General features: G+C 55.2%; 1 protein-coding gene across 2 annotated transcripts in view; it reads right to left on the bottom strand.

Annotated features, from left to right (window-relative positions):
* MYRF (myelin regulatory factor) overlaps positions 1 to 24,128 on the bottom strand; it is a 65,424-nt gene that overhangs the window by 24,013 nt on the left and 17,283 nt on the right. For both annotated transcript variants that reach the window (XM_038764322.1, XM_038764323.1), the window contains exons 2-5: positions 14,040 to 14,127; positions 11,454 to 11,768; positions 6,806 to 6,867; positions 1,894 to 2,194 (exon numbers count right to left, since the gene is read on the bottom strand). In XM_038764322.1, coding sequence (XP_038620250.1) covers positions 1,894 to 2,194; positions 6,806 to 6,867; positions 11,454 to 11,768; positions 14,040 to 14,127 — 766 coding nt within the window. The remainder of the gene's footprint in view (positions 1 to 1,893; positions 2,195 to 6,805; positions 6,868 to 11,453; positions 11,769 to 14,039; positions 14,128 to 24,128) is intronic.

The following is a 24,128-nucleotide window of genomic DNA, read 5'->3' as shown; positions in this document are numbered from 1 at the left end:
GGGACAGCCTGATCACCTTGTATCCCCCCACAGCGCTTAGAACGGTGTTTTGCACATAGTAAGCGCTTAACAAATACCATTATTATTATTATTATTATTATTTATTATTACCCAAAGTAAATGCTCAAGAGATCGGATTGAGAGAGGGTGGGTGTTCACAATCCTGCCTCTCTGGGGCCCATTCCCACCCTGCTCCCACCCCTGAACCTTACTCCTCTACAATTCAATTGAGCCCTTACTGTAACCTCCTCACTGTACCTCGTTCTGGCGTTTACTATTCTATTTTGTTAATGATGTGCATTTAGCTTTAATTCTATTTGTTCTGTCGACTTGACACCCGTCCACATGTTTTGTTTTGTTGCCTGTCTCCCCCTTCGAGACCGTGAGCCCGTTGTTGGGGAGGGATCGTCTCTGTATGTTGCCAACTTGTACTTCCCAAGCGCTTAGTCCGGTGCTCTGCTCACAGTAGGCGCTCAATAAATACGACTGAACGAATGAATGAATGAATGCAAAGCTCTGTATTAAGTGCTTGGGAAAGTACCCTATAAGAACAGACAAATTCCTGCCCACAGATGTAGGCCCCCACAACCCAACTTCTTGATGTGGCATCACGGCTCATTAGAGCATATTTCTTTCCCCCCACTCTGTCACCCACCCAGAAGTCTAGCCTTGATTGGCATTCTGCACTTTGGGAGGATGATAATAATGGCATTTATTAAGCGCTTACTATGTGCAAAGTGCTGTTCTAAGCGCTGGGGAGGTTACAAGGTGATCAGGTTGTTCCACAGGGGGCTCACAGTCATAATCTCCATTTTACAGGTGAGGTAACTGAGGCCCAGAGAATAATAATAATGATGATGGCATTTATTAAGCGCTTACTATGTGCAAAGCACTGTTCTAAGCGCTGGGGAGGTTACAAGGTGATCAGGTTGTCCCACAGGGGGCTCACAGTCCTAATCCCCGTTTTACAGGTGAGGTAACTGAAGCCCAGAGAATAATAATAATGATGATGGCATTTATTAATCGCTTACTATGTGCAAAGCGCTGTTCTAAGCGCTGGGGAGGTTACAAGGTGATCAGGTTGTCCCACAGGGGGCTCACAGTCATAATCCCCATTTTACAGGTGAGGTAACTGAGGCCCAGAGAACAATAATAATAATGGCATTTATTAAGCGCTCACTATGTGCAAAGCACTGTTCTAAGCGCTGGGGAGGTTACAAGGTGATCAGGTTGTCCCACAGGGGGCTCACAGTCCTAATCCCCATTTTACAGGTGAGGTAACTGAGGCCCAGAGACGTGAAGTGACTTGCCCAAAGTCACACAGCTGTATATATGTTTGTACATATTTTTTTTTACTCTATTTATTTATTTATTTATTTATTTTATTTGTACAGATCTATTCTATTTATTTCATCTTGTTAGTATGTTTGGTTTTGTTCTCTGTCTCCCCCTTTTAGACTGTGAGCCCACTGTTGGGTAGGGACTGTCTCTATATGTTGCCAATTTGTACTTCCCAAGCGCTTAGTACAGTGCTCTGCACACAGTAAGCGCTCAATAAATACGACTGATGATGATGATGATGACAATTGGTGGAGCCGGGATTTGAACCCTTGACCTCCGGCTCCAAAGCCCGGGCTCTTTCCACTGAGCCACGCTGCTTCTCCAAGGAGCATCCCCCTTACCTCCCTGTGGCACGATCACCTCCCGCAGAGCGCTACCAACCCACCTCATGGCAGCGGTTGCACCCCAAGGCCCAGACCCTGCCCTCGCCTCCCAAATCTTGTTCTCCCGCTGCTCCTGGGTGTCCCCCGGGCTGCCATCCCACAGCGGGTCATACCCGGCCCCGCCGCGCTCTGGGTTCCCCCAAGGCCCCCTCCCTCTCTCCCCTCTTACTCTGCTCCGTGCTGTTGCAGTAGCTGGTGAAGCATCTGGGTTTGCTGGGCGTGATGGAGGTCTCCGGGGGCCAGGCCTTGCCCCATGGCAAAGGGGGGCAGCAGGGGTTCGGCCTTCATATACAGATCCCTCTGCAGGCCGGGGTAGTGGGGGGGGTGCAGTGGGGGGGGCTGGTGGGGGTGGGGAGGGGGAGGCGGACCGGGCAGGTGAGGTGGGGGAGGAGGCAGGGGGGGCTCCAGGCGGGAGGAGATGCTGATGTGGCACATGTTCTCGGGGGTCATCGTGCGCAGGAGGTGGGAATCTTTGGGAGAGAAGCCCAAGGCCCGTGCCCATCAGGCCCCTGGAGGAACCAGGCCTGGGCCCCCGCGCTCCTTCCCCCTCCCCTTATTTGTTGCCCCCCCCCCCCCCAAATCCCTCCATCCCCCTTCCGAACAGACGCAGACCAGCCTCTGCCACCCCCGGCTCTAACCAGTGGGCCACCTGGGGCTTGGGGGAACCGGGTTCTGCCCACTATTTATTCTGACGATTTTGACACCCGTCTGCGTGTTTGGTTTTGTTCTCTGTCTCCCCTCTTCTAGTCTGTGAGCCCGTTGTGAGGTAGGGACCGTCTCTATATGTTGCCGACTTGTACTTCCCAAGCGCTTAGTATGGTGTCTTGCACACAGTAAGCGCTCAGTAAATACGACTGAATGACCGAATGAATGATGCCGCCCAGCCCGAGGCTTATTGATAATAATGATAATGATGGGATTTGTTAAGCACTTACTATGTGCCAGGCACTGTACTAAGCACAGGGATGGATACAAGCAAATCGGGAGGGACGTAGTCCCTGCCCCATACGGGGCTCACAGTCTCAATCCCCATTTTACAGATGAGGTAATTGAGGCCGAGAGAAGTGAAATGACTCATCCAAGGGCACACAGTAGACAAGTGGCAGAGCAGGGATTAGAACTCATGAGCTTCTTACTCCCAGGCTGGTGCTCTATCACTATGCCATGCTGCTTTGGACCTCCAACAAATCTCCCTCTGGTCTCTGAATGTGGCCTCCTTCCTAATCCGGCCCCCTCGCCTTTCGGCCCCGGCTCATGTGGTCCGCTCCGTGATCCTGTCAGATCCTCATCGGGACGGGGGCACCGAACCAACTCTTCCCTGAGGAAAATGCCCCCCACCAGTCCCTGGCCCACCCACTGCCACCGCCTTCCTTTCCCCAGACTCCATTCCTGCTCAGCAGCAAACACACCACACTCCCCAGGGCTCCCCAAACCCCAGAACCATCCTGGGGCTCAAGGACTGGAAGGAAAGAAATCTGCCTGTCAGTCTGTCAGTATCCCTGTCAATCATCATCATCAATCGTATTTATTGAGCGCTTACAGTGTGCAGAGCACTGTGCTAAGCGCTTGGGAAGTACAAGTTGGCCTGTCAATCTCTCGGTCAGACAGTCTCTCCCTCTGTCTGTGGTTCTCTGAATGTGGATCAGTAAGGGTCGATTCTAAGGACTCTTTTTGAACAAGTCTGCCTGAGGGGACTCATAATAATAATAATAAAAATAATAATGGCATTTGTTAAGCGCTTACTATGTGCCAAGCACTGTTCTAAGCACTGGGGAGGATACAAGGTGATCAGGTTGTCCCACGTGGGGCTCACAGTCTTAATCCCCATTTTACAGATGAGGTAACTGAGGCACAGAGAAGTGATGTGACTCACCCAAAGTCACACAGCTGACAAGCGCTTAGTACAGTGCTCTGCACCCAGTAAGCACTCAATCAATCAATCAATCATATTTGTTGAGCGCTTACTGTGTGCAGAGCACTGTACTAAGCGCTTGGGAAGTACAAGTTGGCAACATATAGAGACAGTCCCTACCCAACAGTGGGCTCACAGTCTAAAATACGATTGAACGAATGAAAAGTGGCGGAGCCGGGATTTGAACCCACGACCTCTGACTCCCAAGCCCGGGCTCTTTCCATTGAGCCAAGCTGCTTCTCTGGGACTGATGATCTCATCAGGGATCTGATGATAATTGTGGCATTTGTTAAGCACTTACTATGTGTCAGGGACTGTACTAAGCGCTGAAATGGATACAAGCAAATAGGGTTGGACACGGTCCCTGTCCCGCTTGGGGCTCACAGTCTCAATCCCTGTTTTACAGATGAGGTGACTGAGGCCCGGAGAAGTTAAGTGACTTGTCCAAGGTCACCCAGCAGACAAGTGGCAGAGCCAGGACTAAAACCCATGTCCTGTAACTCCCAAGCCCGGGCTCTATCCACTATGCCATAATACTTTTGGCCCGAGTCCCTAGGAGAAGTGAAATGCCTTCTACCTCAACAAGTTGTGGGCTGATAGGGAGGGAGGGAGGCTAGGAAAAAGGGGAAGGCAGGAGAGGGAAGGAGGGAGGTTGGGAAAGGGGGGAGGCTAAAGAAGGGAGTGGGGATGGGGAATGAGGGACGGGTATGAGGAAAGAGGGAGGGAGCTGAGGAAAGAGGGAAACTGGGGAAGGAGGGAATCAGAAGGACATGGATTCTAATTCTGGTTCTGCCACTTATCTGCTGGGTGGCCTCGGGCAAGTCACTTCACTTCTCTGTGCCTCAGTTACCTCACCCATAAAATGGGAGCCCCATGGACTGTGTCCAACGTGACACTTCTCCTAGGGACTCGGGCCAAAAATATTATGGCATAGTGGATAGAGCCCGGGCCCATATATCCATTTCAGCACTTAGTACAGTGCCTAACACATAGCAAAAAATTAGCAAATGCCAAAAAAAGGAAGGAGGGGGCTGGGGAAGGAGAGGGGCTAAAAGAGAGAGGAGAGGGAATGAGAGAGGCCAAAGGAGGGAGGTTGCTTGAGAAAGAAAGGAGGCTAAAGGAGGGAGGGGCTGGGGAAGGACACCTCTCTCCCTCCTTCCCCTCTCCATCCCCCCTGCCTTACCTCCTTCCCTTCCCCACAGCACCTGTATAGATGTATATATGTTTGTACGTATTTATTACTCTATTTATTTTACTTGTACATATCTATTCTATTTATTTTATTTTGTTAATATGTTTGGTTTTGTTCTCTGTCTCCCCCTTCTAGACTGTGAGCCCACTGTTGGGTAGGGACCGTCTCTATACGTTGCCAACTTGTACTTCCCAAGCGCTTAGAACAGTGCTCTGCACACAGTAAGCGCTCAATAAATACGATTGATTGATTGACAGAGGAGAGAGGCTAAAGGAGAGAGGGAAGTTGGGGAAGGAGGGAGGCGGGAGGGAGACTTCTGTGGCAGCAAAGTAGAGCTGAAGAGAGCCCAGTCTGACTATGTGTTCCAGGTCAGTAGGGAGACAGGTTGGGGAAACTGAGGGAGAGGGTAAAGGCGGGCTTTGCCTTGGTGGCCAGGGCAGGGATGTCCCAGAATTATCGAGTATCTGTCCCTCTTGCTCAGAGGCCGAGGACCTGGACCCTTTACAGGGGGTGGTTGCCTCGGCATGGAGGCTGGCTCACACTCCCCCTGCCCTGCCTCCGGCCCCCTGGGGCAAGGCTAGGTGGGCTCCAAGGGACACGTCTGCTTGGCGATTCCCTCGAGAGGTCATGGCCACCGGCTTCGCAGGGCCCCGGCTTTTTGTCTTCATGTGTGAACACATGGCCAGGCCCAAGCGACGGAGGCCGGCCGGCCAGCCAGTCGGATCACTCCGGGCCTGAGGGAGTCTGGACTGGGAGATTGAAGCTAGTGAAGGAGACAGGAGTGAGACTGTTTCCCAGGCACAGTGGGCTTGGTGGGACAACCCTGGTCTGGACCCCCTCACTCCTCCCTGACCTCCCTCCCTCCTAGCTGGGCTCCAGCCTCCTCCTCCTCTTCCTCCTCCTGGGGCTGGGGCTTCCATTTACAGGCTGGAAGGGCCACGTTTCCCCACTACCAGGAATAGGATGGGATGGGTGGGATGGGAAGATGGGGGAGATGCCTCCTCTGCCCCCAGAGCCGCCGGGAGCCCCGGCATCTCCAGCTGACCTCTCTCAGAGCCGTCCCCACCTCTGGGAACAGGATGGCTCCCCCCGTCTTGTCCCCAGGCAGACCCCTGACCAGACCCCACAAGACTCCAGCCAGCCCTCTGTCAGACCCCCCGGGCCGGATCCCCTGGGGCGAGGGTCCCAGCAGGCCCCCCCAAAGGCCAGACCCCTGGCCAGCCCACAGACAAGCAGAGGGGCTGCTGGGGGGTGGGGGAAGGTCCCATTCCCTTTGTTCCACCGGAGGAAAGGCCCGGAGGAATTCCAGGGATTTTTTGGTAAGATAAACAGAACTCTTGACCCCTCTCCCAATGTGGGGAGGCGAGCTGGGTGCCTCTACAGGGCGGATTCTGCCGGGGAACTGCTGAAATGCAGGAGAGGAGAGAAAGAGAGAAGGAGAGCCCTTTCCCAGAGGCCCTCGCTCTGGGTGGCTCCGGCCAGAGGGTCCCAAGTCACAGACATTCCCCTGGAATCTCCTTCCGGGCCTGTCCCTCCCACCTGGCCACCCGTCGCCCTGCCCAAGGGCTCTCGGCGGGCCCACGCCCAGGCCAGGACTTACCACCAAAGGGCGAGTGCATGGCGAGGTTGGCAAGGCAGGCCTCATCGCCCGCATGGGCTCCAGCAGGCACAGACGGCAGGACCCGACGCCCCTGGGGCCGGGCTCGCTCAGCGGGCTGGGCCCATTCTGGGGGCCGGGCTCTCTTGGGGGACCTGGCCGCTCCCCAATCCCCATGGCCCCCCCTGCCCCTCATCCCAAACAATAGGCAGGAGCCGGGGAGTATTTGCCAAGCGATAATCTCTCTCCCCACGTAACGTGGCCCCCGCCAGGTCCCTCCCCCGCACCTCCTTACCCCACCCCTGCCCGCCCGTCCGATAACACCGGCCAACCGCTCTCCCCAAAGCCGGGTGGGGGGTGGCGCTGCCCGCTGGACTTACCATTCACCTGCTGGGGGGAGTAGGCCTCAGAGCCTGAGTCCGGGGGAGAGTCGGGGAGCGTGCTGGGGAGAGAAGGGGCAGGTGAGCCTGGGCCACCCATCCGCTGGCCCCACAGCCCCTCTTCCAGCAGCGGTGGACCAGGAGCCCCTGACCTCCTCCCATTGGATGGGGCGGACTGGCCCCAGCTGAACTTTACCCTTCCCAAGGGCACCGGGGCTGCCCACTACAGGGCACTGCCCTCTCCCGGCCTCTTCCCCCAGGCGGCTGCCAGGGATTGAGCCTGGGGCTCGACAGCTGACCCTCCCTCTCCTTGTTTGGGGGAAGGGGCGCCAACTGATAAAGAAAGAGAGGCCAGGCCAGCCCCATCACCGGGGAAACGGGCCCGAGAGGCCGGCATGGAGGGGGTGGGCCTGAGCCCTTGGGAGACCCCTCGTCCGCCAACCGGTCACAATTGTCCCTCTCTTCATGAAGGACCCACTCCTTCATGCCCCAGTGCAGTGCTCCCCACCTGGGCAGTGCCCCTCACCCAGATCTCGTCTTCCCCACCTGAGGCCATTCGCTCTGCCCAGGTCCCACCCCCACCCCTGTCCAAGCCCACACCTGCCTGAGCCCAATGTCCCCCACCGGGGCCCCATCTGCCCTGCCCAGGCCCCATCCTCCCACCTGGCCTTCTCCTCCCTATCCCCCAAACTGCCCGGGCCCGGTCCTCTCCTCTGCAAACACAGACAGCAGTGGCCTGGCCTTCCGCCCTGCTCAGTGAGCTCATCCTGCACTGGCTTAGCAGGGGAGGGCAGGGTGGGACCTCACCCCCGGGGTTTAGGAAAGCAGAGGATTGCCCAGAGGAAGCCCTGCCAAGGCCCCAGGAGGGGCAGGTGTGGCATCGGGCGGAGGGCCAGGCCCTGGGCGGGGGTTGTTATCAGCCGCTCGGAAAAGGAACAAAAGAGCACCAGGAAGGTCTGCACTGCCCCGGCAACAGCAGAGGGGGAGAAGGGAAGATGGGGCGAATCCTTCTCGATCTGGTCACCTGGCTCTCCCGACCCCTGGAAGACCCATTCCCAACAGGGTCTGGGATGGGGAAAGCCCTGCTTCTGCCCCAGGCCTATCCCCCATCCTCCACCCCAGTCACTTGGCTTAGGGGTAAAGCTTCCAGACTGAGGTGGGTGAGACTATCCCTCAGTGTGTCATGTGCTGTGCCTGGGGCATGCAGCTCTCTACCCATAGAACCAGGACTAAGCCCATGGGGTGCTGCCAAGATTGGGCTGGAGGGCATGGCTGCCCAACAGGGAGGATGTCTGCCACAGGCTGGGCATCTCCACATGGCAGACCATGCCACTGAGCCCTGGACCAGCTCCCATGGTGGGGTGGACAGTGGAAAGAGTGTCCCAAGCCTAGCTGACCACCGTTCGAAGGAAAGGACGTCCATATTCCCACCCAGATCAGGCAGACCTGCAAACATCTGTCCCAGATGGGCCCTGGCACTGCTAATACATCATACCCACCAGAGCCCACCCCTCCCAGAGGGCTCATAGACCCCTCCAACTTCCTTTGGGTCCCAGAGGTGCAACACACAGTTGACACTGAAGGCCTCCTTCTCCCCCTCCTCTTCCTTCAGGAACTCACAACCGCCCCTGACTCATTACGGGCAATGGTGGGCCTGAGGTGATGTGATCTCCCCCTTTGGCCTCCTGATGAGCAGGGAACAAGTCTACTAACTCTATTGTACTATACTCTTCCAAGCCTTAGTACAGTTCTCTGCACATAGTAAGCGTTCAATAAATATCCCTGATTAACTGATGTTACATTGAAGTTTGGGGTGCGACACTACTGTGCTGTATTACCAACCAATCTTGTTTGCATGGGACAGTATCACGCAATAGCATGGAACAGCGATGTTCAGACCCAACTGTGAGATACTATTTGCCAAAAGGGATTTGACCTACCAGGGCCTCATTCAGCCTCTTTCACAGTCAGGATCATGAGGGCGAAGGAGACCGCCACCAGGGCTGAACACGGCTGGGATCCGGTTCCACGGAAAGCCGTTCCCCAACCCAGAGCCAAGGGGCCCAGATGTAGGGAGGGCAAGCCCCTGAGGGAGGTGGGGGTGAAGGGTAGGGCCCAGGGGCGGTGGGGGCAACCACCCATCATCCAATTTGAGACCACAGGAACTGTCCCTGTAGCCCCCACCCCTCCAGGCTCCCCCCTTTACCAGCTCTGAGCGACAGAGTGGTTGCCCCACACACCAGTCACACGGACCCACCGATGGGGCCAAAGCTCCAGTAAGCAGCCGGAGCCTCCTGCAGGGCTGACCGGGATGAGAGCAGGACCGTGGTGGTCTCTCGGCTTGTGGAGCGCCTCAGGAAACCCCACCCTCTGGAGCAGTGACAGTGTTTCCACAGACGCTTTGTTCCAATCCCTCCCCACTTGTCCCAACTCTTGCTGATGGGAGGAGACCTCGGGGGGGCCAGAGGCCAGACCCTCCATCCTCTGCACCGAAACTAGTTGTGGCTACTCATACCTAGGCAGCCCCAACCCCTCCAGAGGCTAGCACATGTAGCCCCGGGAAGAAGCATGCAGGTCCCAGAAGACTCTGGGAGGCAGGGAGCATTACCCAAAGAGAGAGATTTCCACCCTCAAAGCCTTTCCCTAGGCCCCCAGCTCCAAGGCTCTCTCAGGGGAGATGGAACATGGGCTGGTGGGAGTTGGCCACTCTTGCAGCCCCTGCAGGGGTTCTTTGAACAGGCTGGGGACAAAGCTAGGGCTTCCCTGCCCCTCAGGGCTGTAGCTAGAATCTGTTCCCCACCCACTATCCTGGCCACATCAATGCAACTCGAGTCCAGCTAGGGCTGAGGCTCTGCTGGGAAAGTCATTGGCCCTATCCCAGCCCCACCCGCCAGACTTCCTAATGGAGCTGTCATTCCCATCCCATCTTCCACCCAAATCCGGGGAGTGGGCACCCAGCAGCTTTCGCTATCCATCTGCCCCCTTCTCTTCACAATCAGCTGAAAGCCTCTTGCTTCAGCCCAGGCAGACTGGGCGTTTTTAAGGCGGAGGGACAGGTGTGTGTGTTGGGTGGGGAGGGGTTGCATGTCATGTGCCTCCTGATTGGCCCCTGGGCCTGCCTAATTGACAGAAGGGGCAGGACTTTCTGCCCCTCAGGCTCTCACTCCCTCCCCAACTCATGTTTGCCACTCCCATCCCTCTGGACCCCCAGTCCAGCACATGGGCCTCGTGATGGGGAGAGAAGCAGCAAGAAGCCACGCTCAGCACCCCCTCTTCCTGGACCCCAGAAGTTAGGAGTGGGGTGGGCAAGGAAGGGCCACCAGGGCTGCAAGAAGGCCAGCAGCGTGGCTCAGTGGAAAGAGCCCGGGCTTTGGAGTCAGAGGTTGTGGGTTCAAATTCCGGCTCTGCCCATTGTCAGCTGGGTGACTCTGGACAAGTCACTTAACTTCTCTGTGCCCCAGTTCCCTCATCTGCAAAAATGGGGATTAAGACTGTGAGCCCCCCGGGGGGACAACCTGATTACCTTGTAATCTCCCCAGTGCTTAGAACAGTGCTTCACACATAGTAAGCACTTAATAAATGCCATTATTATTATTATTATTATTATTATTTCCCTCTGAGACATTGCTGCTCCTGCAGGGAGATGGCAGGCCTCTATCGGAGAAGGCTGGCACACGGGACTGCTCACTTCCAGGAAGGGGGAGGCTTGGTGTGCCCTGCCGGGCAGAACCAAGGGCAGAACTAGGGGATAAACTGGGCTTTGGATGCCCGAAGGTTCTGGCAGTTTTGGCTACCACAGACCACCCAGGTGACATTTGCCTCTTTCTCCCTGGCAGTTGGTGATTCAGCACTGGGCTAATTCCCTGGACAAAGGGGGTCCTCTGCATTAACACTTGGTCTGCCCCCGAGCCCCACAGATTCCTGCTTGGCCAGGGGAGCAGAGATGGAAGTGACCACGGCCCCTACCGCTGTTGACCCTGGGGTATACGCGATAGAGACCCAGCGTGGGGAGGCACGGAGTCTCCACGGCCTGTAGATGTGCTAACCGGTAGGTGAGGGTCAGAGAAGGCAGTTCTTGTATCTCCAGAGCTCAGCTTGGGCCCAGGCTGCGATGGGGCACAGGAAAAGGACTCAGGGTATATAGGGTGGTGAAAGGGGCTCTGAAGGCTGACCCCATTATCCCTGCCCCCCGTTCCCTCCCTGCTCCCCAGATCCTTCCCTCTCCACAGCTATTCCTCTCCCCCAAACCCCTCGCCTGCTCCCAAGCCCCTCCCTCTTCCTTCCCCCTTCCCTCTCTCGAGCTCTTTCCTAAAATAATAATGATGGCATTTCACTAAGCTTATACTATGTGCAAAGCACTGTTCTAAGCGCAGGGGAGGTTACAAGGTGATCAGGTTGTCCCACGGGGGCTCACAGTCTTCATCCCCATTGGACAGATGAGGTAACTGAGGCCCAGAGAAGTGAAGTGACTTGCCCAAAGTCACCCAGCTGACAAATGGCGGAGCTGGGATTTGAACCCAGGACCTCTAACTCCACAGCCCGTGCTCTTTCCACTGAGCCACGCTGTGGCCCACTCTCTACTGCCCTGGCCTATTTGACTCCTCCAGGCCCTGACCGCCTCCCGCCCCTCCTCCTGGCCCACACTCACCCCGGGGCGTAGGGTGCCTTGGGCTCCGCCTTGATTGGGGGCCCCCCGCCGCTCAGGCAGTGGCCCCCTAGGAAGCCCTTGGGCCCCAGCCCGTTGTTGTTGTTGCAGTTGAGGTGGCCGCTGTAGCCGGGCCCGCAGGGTGGCGGGGGCAGAGGTGGCCCATGGCGTCCTGGTGAGGGTCCTCCACCCTGGGAGCTCAGATGGTGGACGCCCCCGGAGCCAGGGGAAGTCCCGTGGGCTGCGAGAGGACCGGCAGCCGATCCAGAGGGCTGGGGATGCGGGTAGCCAGCCGGGCCCGGGATGTCCGGGAAACAGCTGTGGGGGAGAGGCAGAGCAGAAGAGTTCAGGAGGCATCATGGCCTAGTGGATAGAGCACGGGCTTGGAAGTCAGAAGAACCTGGGTTCTAATCCTGACTCCGCCACTTTTTTCATTCAGTTGTATTTATTGAGCGCTTACTGTGTGCAGAGCACTGTACTTAGCGCTTGGGAAGTACAAGCTGGCAACAGATAGAGACGGTCCCTACCCAACAACGGGCTCACGTTCTAGAAGGGGGAGACAGACAACAAAACAAAACGTGTGGACAGGTGTCAAGTCGTCAGAACAAATAGAAATAAAGCTTAGATGCACATCATTAACAAAATAAATAGAATAGTAAATATGTACAAGGAAAATAGAGTAATAAATCTGTACAAACATATATACAGGTGCTGTGGGGAGGGGAAGGAGGAGAGGAAAAAGGGGGCTCACTCATCTGTACAAACATATATACAGGTGCTGTGGGGAGGGGAAGGAGGAGAGGAAAAAGGGGGCTCAGTCTGGGAAGGCCTCTTGGAGGAGGTGAGCTCTCAGTAGGGCATTGAAGGGAGGAAGAGAGCTAGCTTGGCGGATGTGCAAGCTGGGGCAAGTTACTTCACTTCTCTGTGCCTCAGTTACTCATCTGTAAAATGGGGATGGAAATTATGAGCCCCATGTGGGACAGGGACTGTGTCCAACCCAATTTACCGGTATCCATCCCAGCGCTATGCCCGGCACATAGTAAGCACGTAACAAATGCTACACTTATTATTATTATTCAGGGATTGGGCTGAGCCAAAGGGTCTGCTGGTAATGGGGACTGGAGGGTGGGGGGGACTGGAGGCCCGGAGAACCAGAGGCTGGGTAGGGTATCATGGGCACAGGGAGACTGTGGACATGGGGACGCTGTGAGAGGCCAGGTGAGTGATGTGATGTTGTGTCCGGGGGCAGAATTTGGAGTGGAAAATAGGAAATGCCTCTCTCGGCAATGGAGCCTGGAGTGTGCACAGGCATGGGAAATGGGATCTGGAAAGTCTCCAGCCCAGACCCCGGAGCTCTCCCATGCAAGTCCCTCTCTTCCCTCCTTCCCTCCTTCCCTCCTTGTGGGCCTTGTGGGAGAAAAGCTCATCCCGCCAGCCCAACGAACTCTCCTAATGCTTAGGTACTTAACTCCTCTCTGCAGCACCTAGGTATGCATGTCTTGATTATTCAGGTTTGGCAGGAGGCTCTGCCCTCTTGATTATTTGTTCAGCAATTTCGTCTCAACGTTAGTACTCCTTCCTGTTTTACCCTGGCTCTTCCTCCTGCTTTCCATTATTGACTCCCTATTCTATGGCAAACCCCTCAAGGGCAGGAAATTTGTTCCTTGCCCCTGTAGTGCTCTCACAAAGACTTTGTGAGGAGCTTGTCCCCTAAAAGAGGTCCTCCAAATAGCCCCCTGTTGGTTGGAGGGGCTGGTGGAAGCTCCTTCAGAAGACTTTGAACACAAAAGAGACACCTCCACCCTTTTTAGATTGTGAGTCCACCGAGGAACAGGGACCCTGTCTACTTCTCATCTGTGTATTCTCTCTCAGTGCTTACTAACAGTGCTCTACACACAGTAAGCATTTAACAAAGACTGTTACTTCTATCCCATCCCTACCCCAGGCTCGTTGGGCTGCTCCTCGGCTAGGGGAAGGAGTAGAAGAGATGCTTATACCTTGGGGCAGTGAGAGGAGGCAAGGGACCCTCGTTCTCACCGCTCGAGTGAGGAGGAAGTTGAGGGATAGTGCGTTTTAGCAACTGTCCAAGCAAGCAGAGTGAATCCATGGCATGACCAGTTCTCAATCCCCAGCCTTCTGTCTCCCATATGCCTCCCTCCATCTCTCCTCCACCACTGCCACCACGTCCCAGGTGGGATGCCTTCTAATGGCCCTTCCAGCCTGGGGCATTTGAGGGAGACAAGGACTGAACCTGGGGAGGGAAAGGAGGAGGTGGAGCGGGAAGGGGATGGAAAGAAAGAGAGAATGATGGATGGGGAAGGTGGTACCCACTTCAGGATCTGGTGGAAAAGGAAAAGATCTGGCACTTAAGATCCTCGGGCAGGCCCCTTAACCTCTCTGGGCATCAGGCTTCAGTGGGTAAAATGGGAATAGCTGCATCGACCTCCCCCAGGGACGTTGTGAGGATGCAGTAAGAGCGATCGTGTGAAAAAGCTTTGGAAATAGAAAAATTGTCACCACCCGAATTCAGGAAGGGGGTGGGAGGTTAGGGAGTGAGGATGGACCAGAGAGGGGAGTAGGGGGGCTTACATGTCTGGGGAGTCTTCCTTGCTGATGTACTCTTCCAGGATACTGGTGTCGATGTTGGAGGGCTCCAGCGCCCCATTGATGTCATGGCCTGTGTTGGGGGGTGGGGAAGCCGGAAGGCAGTCAGGGAGATGAGACAGACAGCAGGGTCCCCCCTACCCACTCCTCCCCCTTCTCAGGGCTCTGTGAGCTGGAAGCCACGACCCCCAACTCCCAATCTCTTCCTTAGTGTCCCAGCAGGAGGCAATGGGGGAGGAGAACACAGAGGGAGGGGTAGCTGAGCTGAATGATGGGCCCCTATGGGGTGGGAGGAGGGTGACTGGTCCTACCCCTGCCCAGGCAGGCTTGGATCTTGGATTCAGGGCCTTTTCTGGAATCTGAAACTTAGCTCTTGTGCTCCCACCCAGCCTCTAGACTAGCCCCAGGCCCAGCCCCAGCCCCTAGCCTAGCTCTTGCTCAGCCCAGCTGCATCCCAGCCCCTGCCCAGTCCTCCCTGCAACCCCAGCCCAGCTTCTGTTCAGCTCCAGCCCAGCCCCAGCCCTGGCCAGGCCCCACCCCTTGCCCAGCCTAATCTCCTCCCAGGGAGAGCAGACAGCTTGGCTGAGGATGGAGAAGCTGGTAGGGCGGCCCAGAGAGCATTTTCCCTCTCCAGGAGCAAGAGGCCGGGGGTATCTTGATTCCCAGTCTCCTGCTCCACCTCCACCCCTTGAGGATGCAGAGGGGAGGGTCCTGAGGTCCTCAGATGTTGGGGAAGGGAAGGATTAATGTTGAGGTGCTCCTGATCCCACCGGGGAGTGGATGGGGAGGAGGCATCTCCCTCAGATCCCCTCAGGGGAACTCAAGGATGCAGGTGGACGGGGCGGACCTGAACCCAGCTCTTAGTTCTTCAGGAACCAGCCCTCTGGGCTCAGGCCTCTCCCAGCAGGCAGGGAACGCGCGTCTTCCTCCTCTGTTTTGTTGTTCTCTCCCAAGTACTTAGTAATAATAATAATAATAATAGTGATGGCATTTATTAAGTGCTTACTATGTGCAAAGCATTGTTCTAAGTGCTGGGGAGGTTACAAGGTGATCATACTCTGCGCACAGTAAGCCCTTAATAAGTATCATTGATTGACCCAGGGCCTGCACCCGAGTCCCTTGGTCCCCTGCCTCAGCATGTCTTCTTCTTTTGTGGTGTTTTTTAATCACTTACTATGTATCAAACACTGGTTTAAGCGCTGGGGTGGGTATAAGTTAATTAGGTCATGCATGCATGCATGGGGCTCACAGTCTAAGTAGGAGGGAGAAACATGTATTTAATCCCTATTTTACAGATGAGAAAACTGAGGCACTGAGCTGTTAAGCGACTTGCCCAAGGTCACAGAGCAAGCAACTGGCAGAGCCAGGATTAGAACCTAGCTCCTCTGACTCTCAAGCCCTTGCTCTTTCCACCAGCCATGCTGCTTCCCTGCATTTTTTGCCTCTGATGCTCTCGGCTCTTGTTTGGGAGACCTGGGAGCGACAGGAAGCGGTCCTGCCACCTCCCGGCTCCAAGCCTCAGGAAGACTAGTGTCTGCCAGCATATGGGCCAGCAATGAGTGGGCTCTGTTTGGCCCAAATCGGGCCAGCTGAAGCCTGTCCACTCCCCCCAGGATGGCCCTCAGTATGCTTTTAGTCCCTCCTCTTGCCGTCTGGAGCAGACACGGCTCCTTTCCGTTCAGCAGCTCTCCACCCCAGCTCCGCCGACAAGCCCCGTGGCTCAGAAGTGTCACTGGTGTTCAGAGGGACCTCAGGTGGAGCAAGCTGAGGTGGGCAGATCTGGGGTCTGAGTATTTCCATGAAAAGTTCTAGCTGATGTCACTATATTGTGTAACACATGTAAGAAAGGTCTGTGACTTCCACATCAGCCAAGGGCCGTTTGGTACATCTGAGGGTGTCAGGGGGCCACCCAGTCTTTTTCTTTTTCTTTTTTTATGGTATTTGTTAAGAGCTTAATATGAGCCAGACACTGTGCTAAACACCGGGCTGGATAAAAGATAATCAGACTGGAAACAGTTCTTGTCCCACGGTGGGGCTCGGTCTTAATCTCCACTTTACAGATGAGGTAGCTGAGGCACAGAGAAATTAAGTGACTTGCCTAAGATCATCCAGCAGACAGGTGGTGGAGCCACATTAGAACTCAGGTCCTTGGTCTTCCGCCCTGCTTCCCAAATTCCTGAAGTTGCCATTTCCCAGACCCTTTGGGCCTCCTCTTCATCACTTCATCACCTTCCTGTATATATGTATATCCTGTATATATGTATATCCTGTATATATGTATATATGTTTGTATGCATTATTCTATGTATTTATTTTATTTGTATATATTTATTCTATTTATTTTATTTTGTTAATATGGTTTGTTTTGTTCTCTGTCTCCCCCTTCTAGACTGTGAGCCCACTGTTGGGTAGGGACCATCTCTATATGTTGCCAACTTGTACTTCCCAAGCGCTTAGTACAGTACTCTGCACACAGTAAGCGCTCAATAAATACGATTGAATGAATGAATGAATGAATCACTGTTTCCTTCTCTACCCATCACCAATTCTTCCACTCACCCTTCCTCCCCAGACCCCAAATTCCAAAATTCCTGAAGTTCCCATTTCCCAGACCCTCTGGGCCTCCTTTCCATCGCTGTTTCCTTCTCTCCCTATTACCAATTCTTCCGCTTCACCCTTCTTCCCCAGACCCCAAACTGAGCTGCTCCCCACCTCTAGCCTCCCCATTCCTGGCCTCTCCAGCACAGCCCCTGGCCTTCCTCCCCCTTAGCCCTAAGCCCCCCACCTCTCTTCCCTCTCCGCTCAAGGCTCCCGTGTTCCTCCTTCCCCCTTCTCAGCCGCAGGCCCCCCAGTCCTGGAGTCCCTGGAGTCCAAGGGTTTTCCTAGAGGCTGCTGCGAGCGCCATTCCAGCTTAGGTAATTAATGAGAGGCTAATGCCGCTTGCTACAGTCACGCGCTTCCAGCGACAGGCCCGGGACCCCCGGCCCACCCGCCCTCAGCAGCCCGGGATTAGAGGGGAGTAGGCAGGAGAACCACCGGGAGACAGGTCAGTGTGGGGCAGCCCCCAAGCTCACACACCTCCACCTCTTCCTGAAAGTCCCCCCAACCCTGCCCTTGTTTCCTACTGATTTCATGGAAGTTACTGCCCGTTTTCCCCTCCCTCTGACCTGGGGATGGGAGCCCTCACCTTGCTCTCTTCCTCCCCTCCGGATTCCTAGGCCCCATCAGCACTTCTCTCTCCCCCCGCCCCGGGTGCCCGCCAGGCCTCTGCCCCAAGGATTTTCCCGTCTTTCCCTCCCACTCTCTGAACACCCCCTTCCCTCCACCCACCCGCTGCCCTTCCCCTGAGCTGGGTCTGGAGATCCAGGACCCCAGAGAAGGAGACACGTGGGAATGTTAGGAATCCCACTGTTTGGTTGACTTCCCCTCCTGCTGCCCCACAACTTGATCTGTGGCCAAAAGAGTCCGCCGGGCCCCACACCTCTTCCCGGCTCCCTGGGTCCCACTCCCCATCTTCCACCTCCACCCTCTGCCTGACAGCCCCAGCTGCAGGGAGGATGAGAAAGAGGAAGTCCAGACCAGGGGCAGCATCCAGCTCTCGGTTCCCAGAGCTCCCTGCCCTTTCTCCAGGAGCCTCTAAGACTCCAAAACCCTGAGAGGTCCTGGCTGGGAGCTGAACAAAAAGGGGTTAAAACTACCCTCACCCTCCCAGCCTCTGTATTTACAAGTTTTCAAGATTAAACTCAGAATTTACCTAGAGTGATAGGCTGATAAGTTTATGGTATTTCTATTTATAACAAGTCGGCTCCTCTCCCTCAGCCTCCTCCCCTCCCCCAGCCAGCAGCGCTCCTAATCGCCCTAATCCTCACTGCTGCCCTCCCTCTCCAGAGATGGGGGGGCGGGGGGCTCGGACCCCCTAACGAGAACCAGATGTTGCTGGGTCTTTGGGAAATGGGAAGAGGAGGGGAGCCCGCCAAGGGTGGCAGCCCCAGCCCAAGGGCCTCAATTTCGATAATGACGATGGCATTTGTTAAGCACTTACTATGTGCGAAGCACTGGGGGGGATACAAGGTGATCAGGTTGTCCCAAGTGGGGCTCACAGTCTTAATCCCCATTTTACAGATGAGGTCACTGAGGCCCAGAGAAGTGAAGTGGCTTGCCCAAAGTCACACAGCTGACAAGTGGCGGAGGTGGGATTAGAACCCATCACATCTGGGTTCCCCCTTCTAGACTCTGAGCCCACTGTTGGGTAGGGACCGTCTCTATATGTTGCCAACTTGTACTTCCCAAGCGCTTAGTACAGTGCTCTGCACACAGTAAGCGCTCAATAAATACAATTGATTGATTGATTGATTGATCTGGCTCCCAAGCCCGTGCTCTTTCCACTGAGCCACGCCGCTTCTCTGCTCTGGCCAAAGTGTGCCATGGTCATTGAGCGGGCAGGGAGGCAGCTGGCTGGAGGGGGCCAGAGGCCAGACCCTGGGGCAGTGTGGACGCCTGTGGGGGCCCGCTAGAGTTCCAGTCTTGACCTGGGGACAGTGACCTCCTGGAGATTGGGGGCCACTTCTCGCCTCCTTCGAGCCCCCAGGGCATTGACCACTCCCTGGCACCTCCAGAGCACCACTGGGCCTCCCCATGGAGCTGAGGGCACTGTGGGAGAGGGCCCAGGCTGGGCCAGTCAGCCCTGGGTTCAGTGTGTGGCACTGGCCGTACTCAAGCCATGCCCACAGTGGGTCGGCAGCAAGTAAGGGCGGCCAGCAGCCCCCTCCCTCCGCTCCGTTTATCTGCTCCTCTCTGCTCACTGGCCACCCGCCCTGCCACAAGCCTCCAGAATCCGCACTCGACATTTCTGACCAAACACTCTGAAGGCCCCACACTGGCGGGGAGACGGAGAGGAGGAGGAGGAGGAGAAGAAGGATGGGGGGGGGGGGGTGAGGGGCGTGAGGGGATTTGACTCCCATCCCCTGCCCCTCCTCCACCATCAACTTCCTTCTTAACCCCCCAAGGGGCTGGCCATAAGACCCTCAAAAGCCCAGGTCTCCCCCTCTGCCCCCACAAACTAAGGGTCCCGAGGAAATGTCAGAGGAGGGATTTGGGGACCATGTGCTCAGGGGGGCAGGGGAGAAGAGGGCTCCTCGAAGGGGTCCAGAGGACCCCACTCCCCATCCCAAGACACAGTTTAACTCCAACCCCTCCCCCCTGAGCTATGTGGCCAGCATTCCTCATTAATTATGCTCTTTATTACCTGACGCTAAGGATAACCAGCCCTTCTCCTGTCTTCCCCTTCCTTCCCCCCACCCCGCCGTGGAAAGTGGTCTGATTGGACTCCCCTCCCCCCTTCCCTTGGGACCACCCAGGGGAGGGGGCTGGGGCCGCTCACTCTCACCCCACGGATCCTCGAGGGCTCCTGTGGGGGAAGGGGCTGGGGCTCACTCGGGGAGACCAAGGCCTTCGCCCCTCCCCACCCCCCATCCCTCTGGGCCTAGTCTCCCACAGGGCAGGAGAGGCTCAAGGCACCTTGGTTCCATTGCCACCAGGACAAGGCTCTTCCCTACCCACCCAGAGACTTGGTTTCCCAGCAAAGGCCGCAACTCCGCCCTCCCCTTTCTGCCCCCCTGGGCCTGGCGAGGACCCCAGGATGGGCGGTGTCCACATAGCACCTGCTGGGAAGATGGAGGGAGCAAGGACATTGTCTAGTGGACCTTTGGGTTGGGTCTTCAGGACTGTCCAGGGCCTGGCTACAGGTGGCCCTCCAACCTGAACCTAGAGGGGTCAGTGGCCCTTGCCCCCCCCCCAGCCCACCCCAGCCCTCTGGTGGCCTACCCCCTTCCGGCCCCCTCCCCCACCCCCGCCAGCTGTGGCCGTTGGCTCAGACCACGCCATTGTCCAAGGGGCAAGGGGGGAAGGGAAGGTGGGAGAGGCCACACAGTGGGAGGTTTGTGCGGGGCCCAGGGCCCCCCCTCCACCCCCGTCAATGGGTCACTTGTTAATTCATGGGCTAAGATGGCGGAAATCACCAACAAACACAAACACGGGGGGCAGGGGCCAGGACACATTGGCCTGTTTGTTTGACACCCTGGGCTGGGGGCTGGACGGGCAACACCCTAGGCCCCAGTACCCTGGGCCCCACCTCCCCACCTGGGGCCAGCTCCTGGCTACCCTCCAAGCTCTCTGGGGTCCAGCTCTGACCTCAGTCTCTTGGCCAGCTTTGCCCCCAGGCAAATACCCTTGCACGGGGCCCTCCGCAGCTCCCCAATACGTTCCCCATGGCCCTAAAAAGCACCGGGCCCACTCTCCACTCCATTCCCCACCACCCCAAGGGGTATGGAGCCCTCTTCAGCTCCCCATTCCAACCCCAATGGCCCCAGGTCCTCTCGATCCCAGACCCTCCCCATCACACTGCCAAGGCAGGGCCCCGGTCTCCTCCAGAAACTTAGGCCTTTTGCCCACGCCTTTGGCCACTGATGGCACCTTGTCCATCTTGGGCCAGTGTCCCAACCCTCCCTGCTAGAGGGCTGGTCCCAGCTTGGCAGTTCCTTGCCCACTCACTGACCTGCCTGAACCACTAGAAACCCTGCTGGAGCTGCAAGCTCAGGAAGGGAGTCAAGCAGGGCCATGGCCACCTCCTCTTCCACTTCCTCCACCTCCTCTTCCTCCTCTTCCCAGTTCCAAGCCTCCTCCTGCCTAGAGCCAAAGCGGCTATTTCTTCCCTCATCCTAGTCCTGCTGGCCACCCCCTCCTGCTCCCGCCCCAGAGGAGAGGATTGACTCCCTCTCATCCCAGTCCCTGGGCTACAGGCCATCCTTCCTTGCCTCCCAACTCACCTCCTCCAAGACCACCTTTGGCAAGAAGCTTTCCCTGCTAGAGCTGCCCTACAACGTCCACAATTGTTTATTATTTTTTGGTATTTAATAATAATAATAATAATAATGTCATTTATTAAGCGCTTACTATGTGCAAAGCCCTGTTCTAGGAACTGGGGAGATTACAAAATGATCAGGCTGTCCCACGGGGGGCTCACAGTCTTAATCCCCATTTTACAGATCACCCAATCCAGTCCCCCATAATAATAATGATAATAACCATGGTATTATTATGTTCCGAGCAAGGTACTAAACGCTGGGTTAGGCACAATACAATTAGGTCGGACACAATTCCTGTCCCACGTGGCTCACAGTTGAAGGAGGAGGGAGAACACGTATTGAATTCCTGTTTGGTAGTTGAGGAAACTGAGTCACAGAGAATAATAATAATAATTGTGGTACTGGATGATGATGATGATGGCATTTATTAAGCGCTTACTATGTGCAAAGCACTGTTCTAAGCGCTGGGGAGGTTACAAGGTGATCAGGCTGTCCCCCGGGGGGCTCACAGTCTTAATCCCCATTTTACAGGTGAGGTAACTGAGGCCCAGAGAAGTTAAATGACTTGCCCAAAGTCACAGAGCTGACAGTTGGCGGAGCTGCGATTTGAACCCATGACCTCTGACTCCAAAGCCTGTGCTCTTTCCACTGAGCCACACTGCTTCTTAATAGTATACATTAAGTAGTTTATGTGTGCCGTGCACTGTACTAAGTACTGGGGTCTGCTCATTCAGTTGTATTGTGCTCTCCCAACTACTTAGTACATGGTAAGCACTCAATAAGGACGACTGATTGATGAATTGATTGGTAGATACAAGATAATCCGTTTGAACACAGTCCACGTCCAGCTCTATTTTACAAATGAGGTAACAGAGAGGTTAACAGACTTTCCCAAGGTCACACAGCAGACAAGTGGTGGAGCTAGGATTAGAACCCAGGTCCTCTGACTCCCAAGCCCGGGCTGGTTTCCACTAGGCCACATTGCTCTGGAGGCCTTCCCACACTGAGCCCCCTCCTTCCTCTCCTTTCCCCCTCCCCATCCTCCCCGCCTTACCTCCTTCCCCTCCCCACAGAACCTGTATAGATGTTTGTACATATTTACTACTCTATTTATTTATTTTATTTGTACATATTTATTCTATTTATTTTATTAATATGTTTTGTTTTGTTGTCTGTCTCCCCATTCTAGACTGTGAGCCCGCTGTCGGGTAGGGACCGTCTCTATACGTTGCCAACTTGTACTTCCCAAGCGTTTAGTCCAGTGCTCTGCACACAGTAAGCGCTCAATAAATACGATTGTGAATGAATGAATGACTATCTCCCCGTACTCTTCCATGTCCCTCTCAGGATCACACCTGGAGAGTTTCCAGTATTCTTCCACTCTCGGCTAGGGGAGGGAGAGCCCTACCCATTCCACTCCTAGCTTGGGCAGCGGCCAACAAGTGGAAGGCAATCTGCTCATCTGTGCTGGGCAGCAGCGTCATGGGAGAGAGTCAATCAATCAATCAATCGTATTTATTGAGCGCTTACTCTGTGCAGAGCACTGTACTAAGCACTTGGGAAGTACAAGCTGCAACATACAGAGACAGTCCCTACCCAACAGTGGGCTCACAGTCTAGAAGGGGGAGACAGAGAACAAAACCAAACATACTGACAAAATAAAATAAATAGAATAGATAGGTGCAAGTAAAATAAATAAATAAATAGAGTAATAAATATGTACAAACATATATACATATATGCAGGTGCTGTGGGGAAGGGAGTCGAGGGCGGAGACTCAAGTTTACTGAGCGGAAGAAGGCAATGGATTTTGCAGTTTTGCATTTGGACCAGGAAAACTCTATGGATACATTGGCAGAGCGATTGCAGATGAAGGTGAGGCGTTCTGGAAGAGATGTGTCCGTGGAGTCGCTGTGGGTCGGAGACGACTTGACAGGATAGGACAAGACAAGACTCTTCCACAACTCTTGCAATTATAATCCCTACTGACTGGGGGTCTTTCTGGTGTCCCTGCTTCAGCATCCTAGGGGTAGTCCTCCTAGGGGCAGGCTCCCCTTCCCCATCCTGGGGGACTCCTTGCCCCAGACAGCCTCCTCTCTACCTTCCCAGAAGTAATAATAATAATAATGTTGGTATTTGTTAAGCGCTTACTATGTGCGAGGCACTGTTCTAAGCGCTGGGGTAGATACAAGGTAATCAGGTTGTCCCATGTGGGACTCACGGTCTTCATCCCCATTTTACAGAAGAGGCCCAGAGAAGTTAAGTGACTTGCCCAAAGTCGCACAGCCGACAAGTGGCAGAGCCGGGATTTGAATCCACGACCTTTGACTCCAAAGCCCGTGCTCTTTCCACTGAGCTATGCTGCTTCTCCAGAAGTCTTACATCTCCTCCAAGAGGCCTTCCCCAACTAAGCCCTGACGTCTTTCACAGAGGATGGGGACCAGCCCTTTCCATCTCTGCTCGGGGAAAGAGGGTTTTCATGAAAAGGGGAATTTCCTGTCCCTGCCCTGTGGAACTGAGGGAGGCTCCGGAGTGTCCATCTCCAAGGTGGAATGATTTGGACTGATTTTTAGAGAAGCAGCTTGGCCCAGTGGAAGGAGCATAGTAGACCTGCGAGTGTAACCCCAGCTCTGCCGCTTGCTTACTGTGTCACCTGGGGCAAGTCCTCTAGGCTTTAAGCTTGTTGAGGGCAGGGACTGTGTTTATTTTACTGTTCTATTGTACTTCCCAAGCGCTTAGTACAGTTCTTTCTGGTCTCCCTGCTTCAGTGTCCTAGGGGTAGTCCTCCTAGGGGCAGGCTCCTCTTCCCCATCCTGGGGACTCCTTGCCCCAGACAGCCTCCTCTCTACCTTCCCAGAAGTAATAATAATAATAATAATGTTGGTATTTGTTAAGCGCTTACTATGTGCAAGGCACTGTTCTAAGCGCTGGGGTAGATACAAGGTAATCAGGTTGTCCCACGTGGGACTCACAGTCTTCATCCCCATTTTACAGATGAGGCCCAGAGAAGTTAAGTGACTTGCCCAAAGTCGCACAGCTGACAAGTGGCAGAGCCAGGATTTGAACCCACGACCTCCGACTCCAAAGCCCGGGCTCTTTCCACTGAGCCACGCTGCTTCCCCAGAAGTCTTACATCTCCTCCAAGAGGCCTTCCCCAATTAAGCCCTGACGTCTTTCACGGAGGATGGGGACCAGCCCTTTCCATCTCCGC

Source organism: Tachyglossus aculeatus, chromosome 22, assembly GCF_015852505.1.
Source record: "Tachyglossus aculeatus isolate mTacAcu1 chromosome 22, mTacAcu1.pri, whole genome shotgun sequence".
Classification (NCBI taxonomy): Eukaryota; Metazoa; Chordata; class Mammalia; order Monotremata; family Tachyglossidae; genus Tachyglossus; species Tachyglossus aculeatus.
This window is presented reverse-complemented; position numbering and strand designations above follow the sequence as displayed.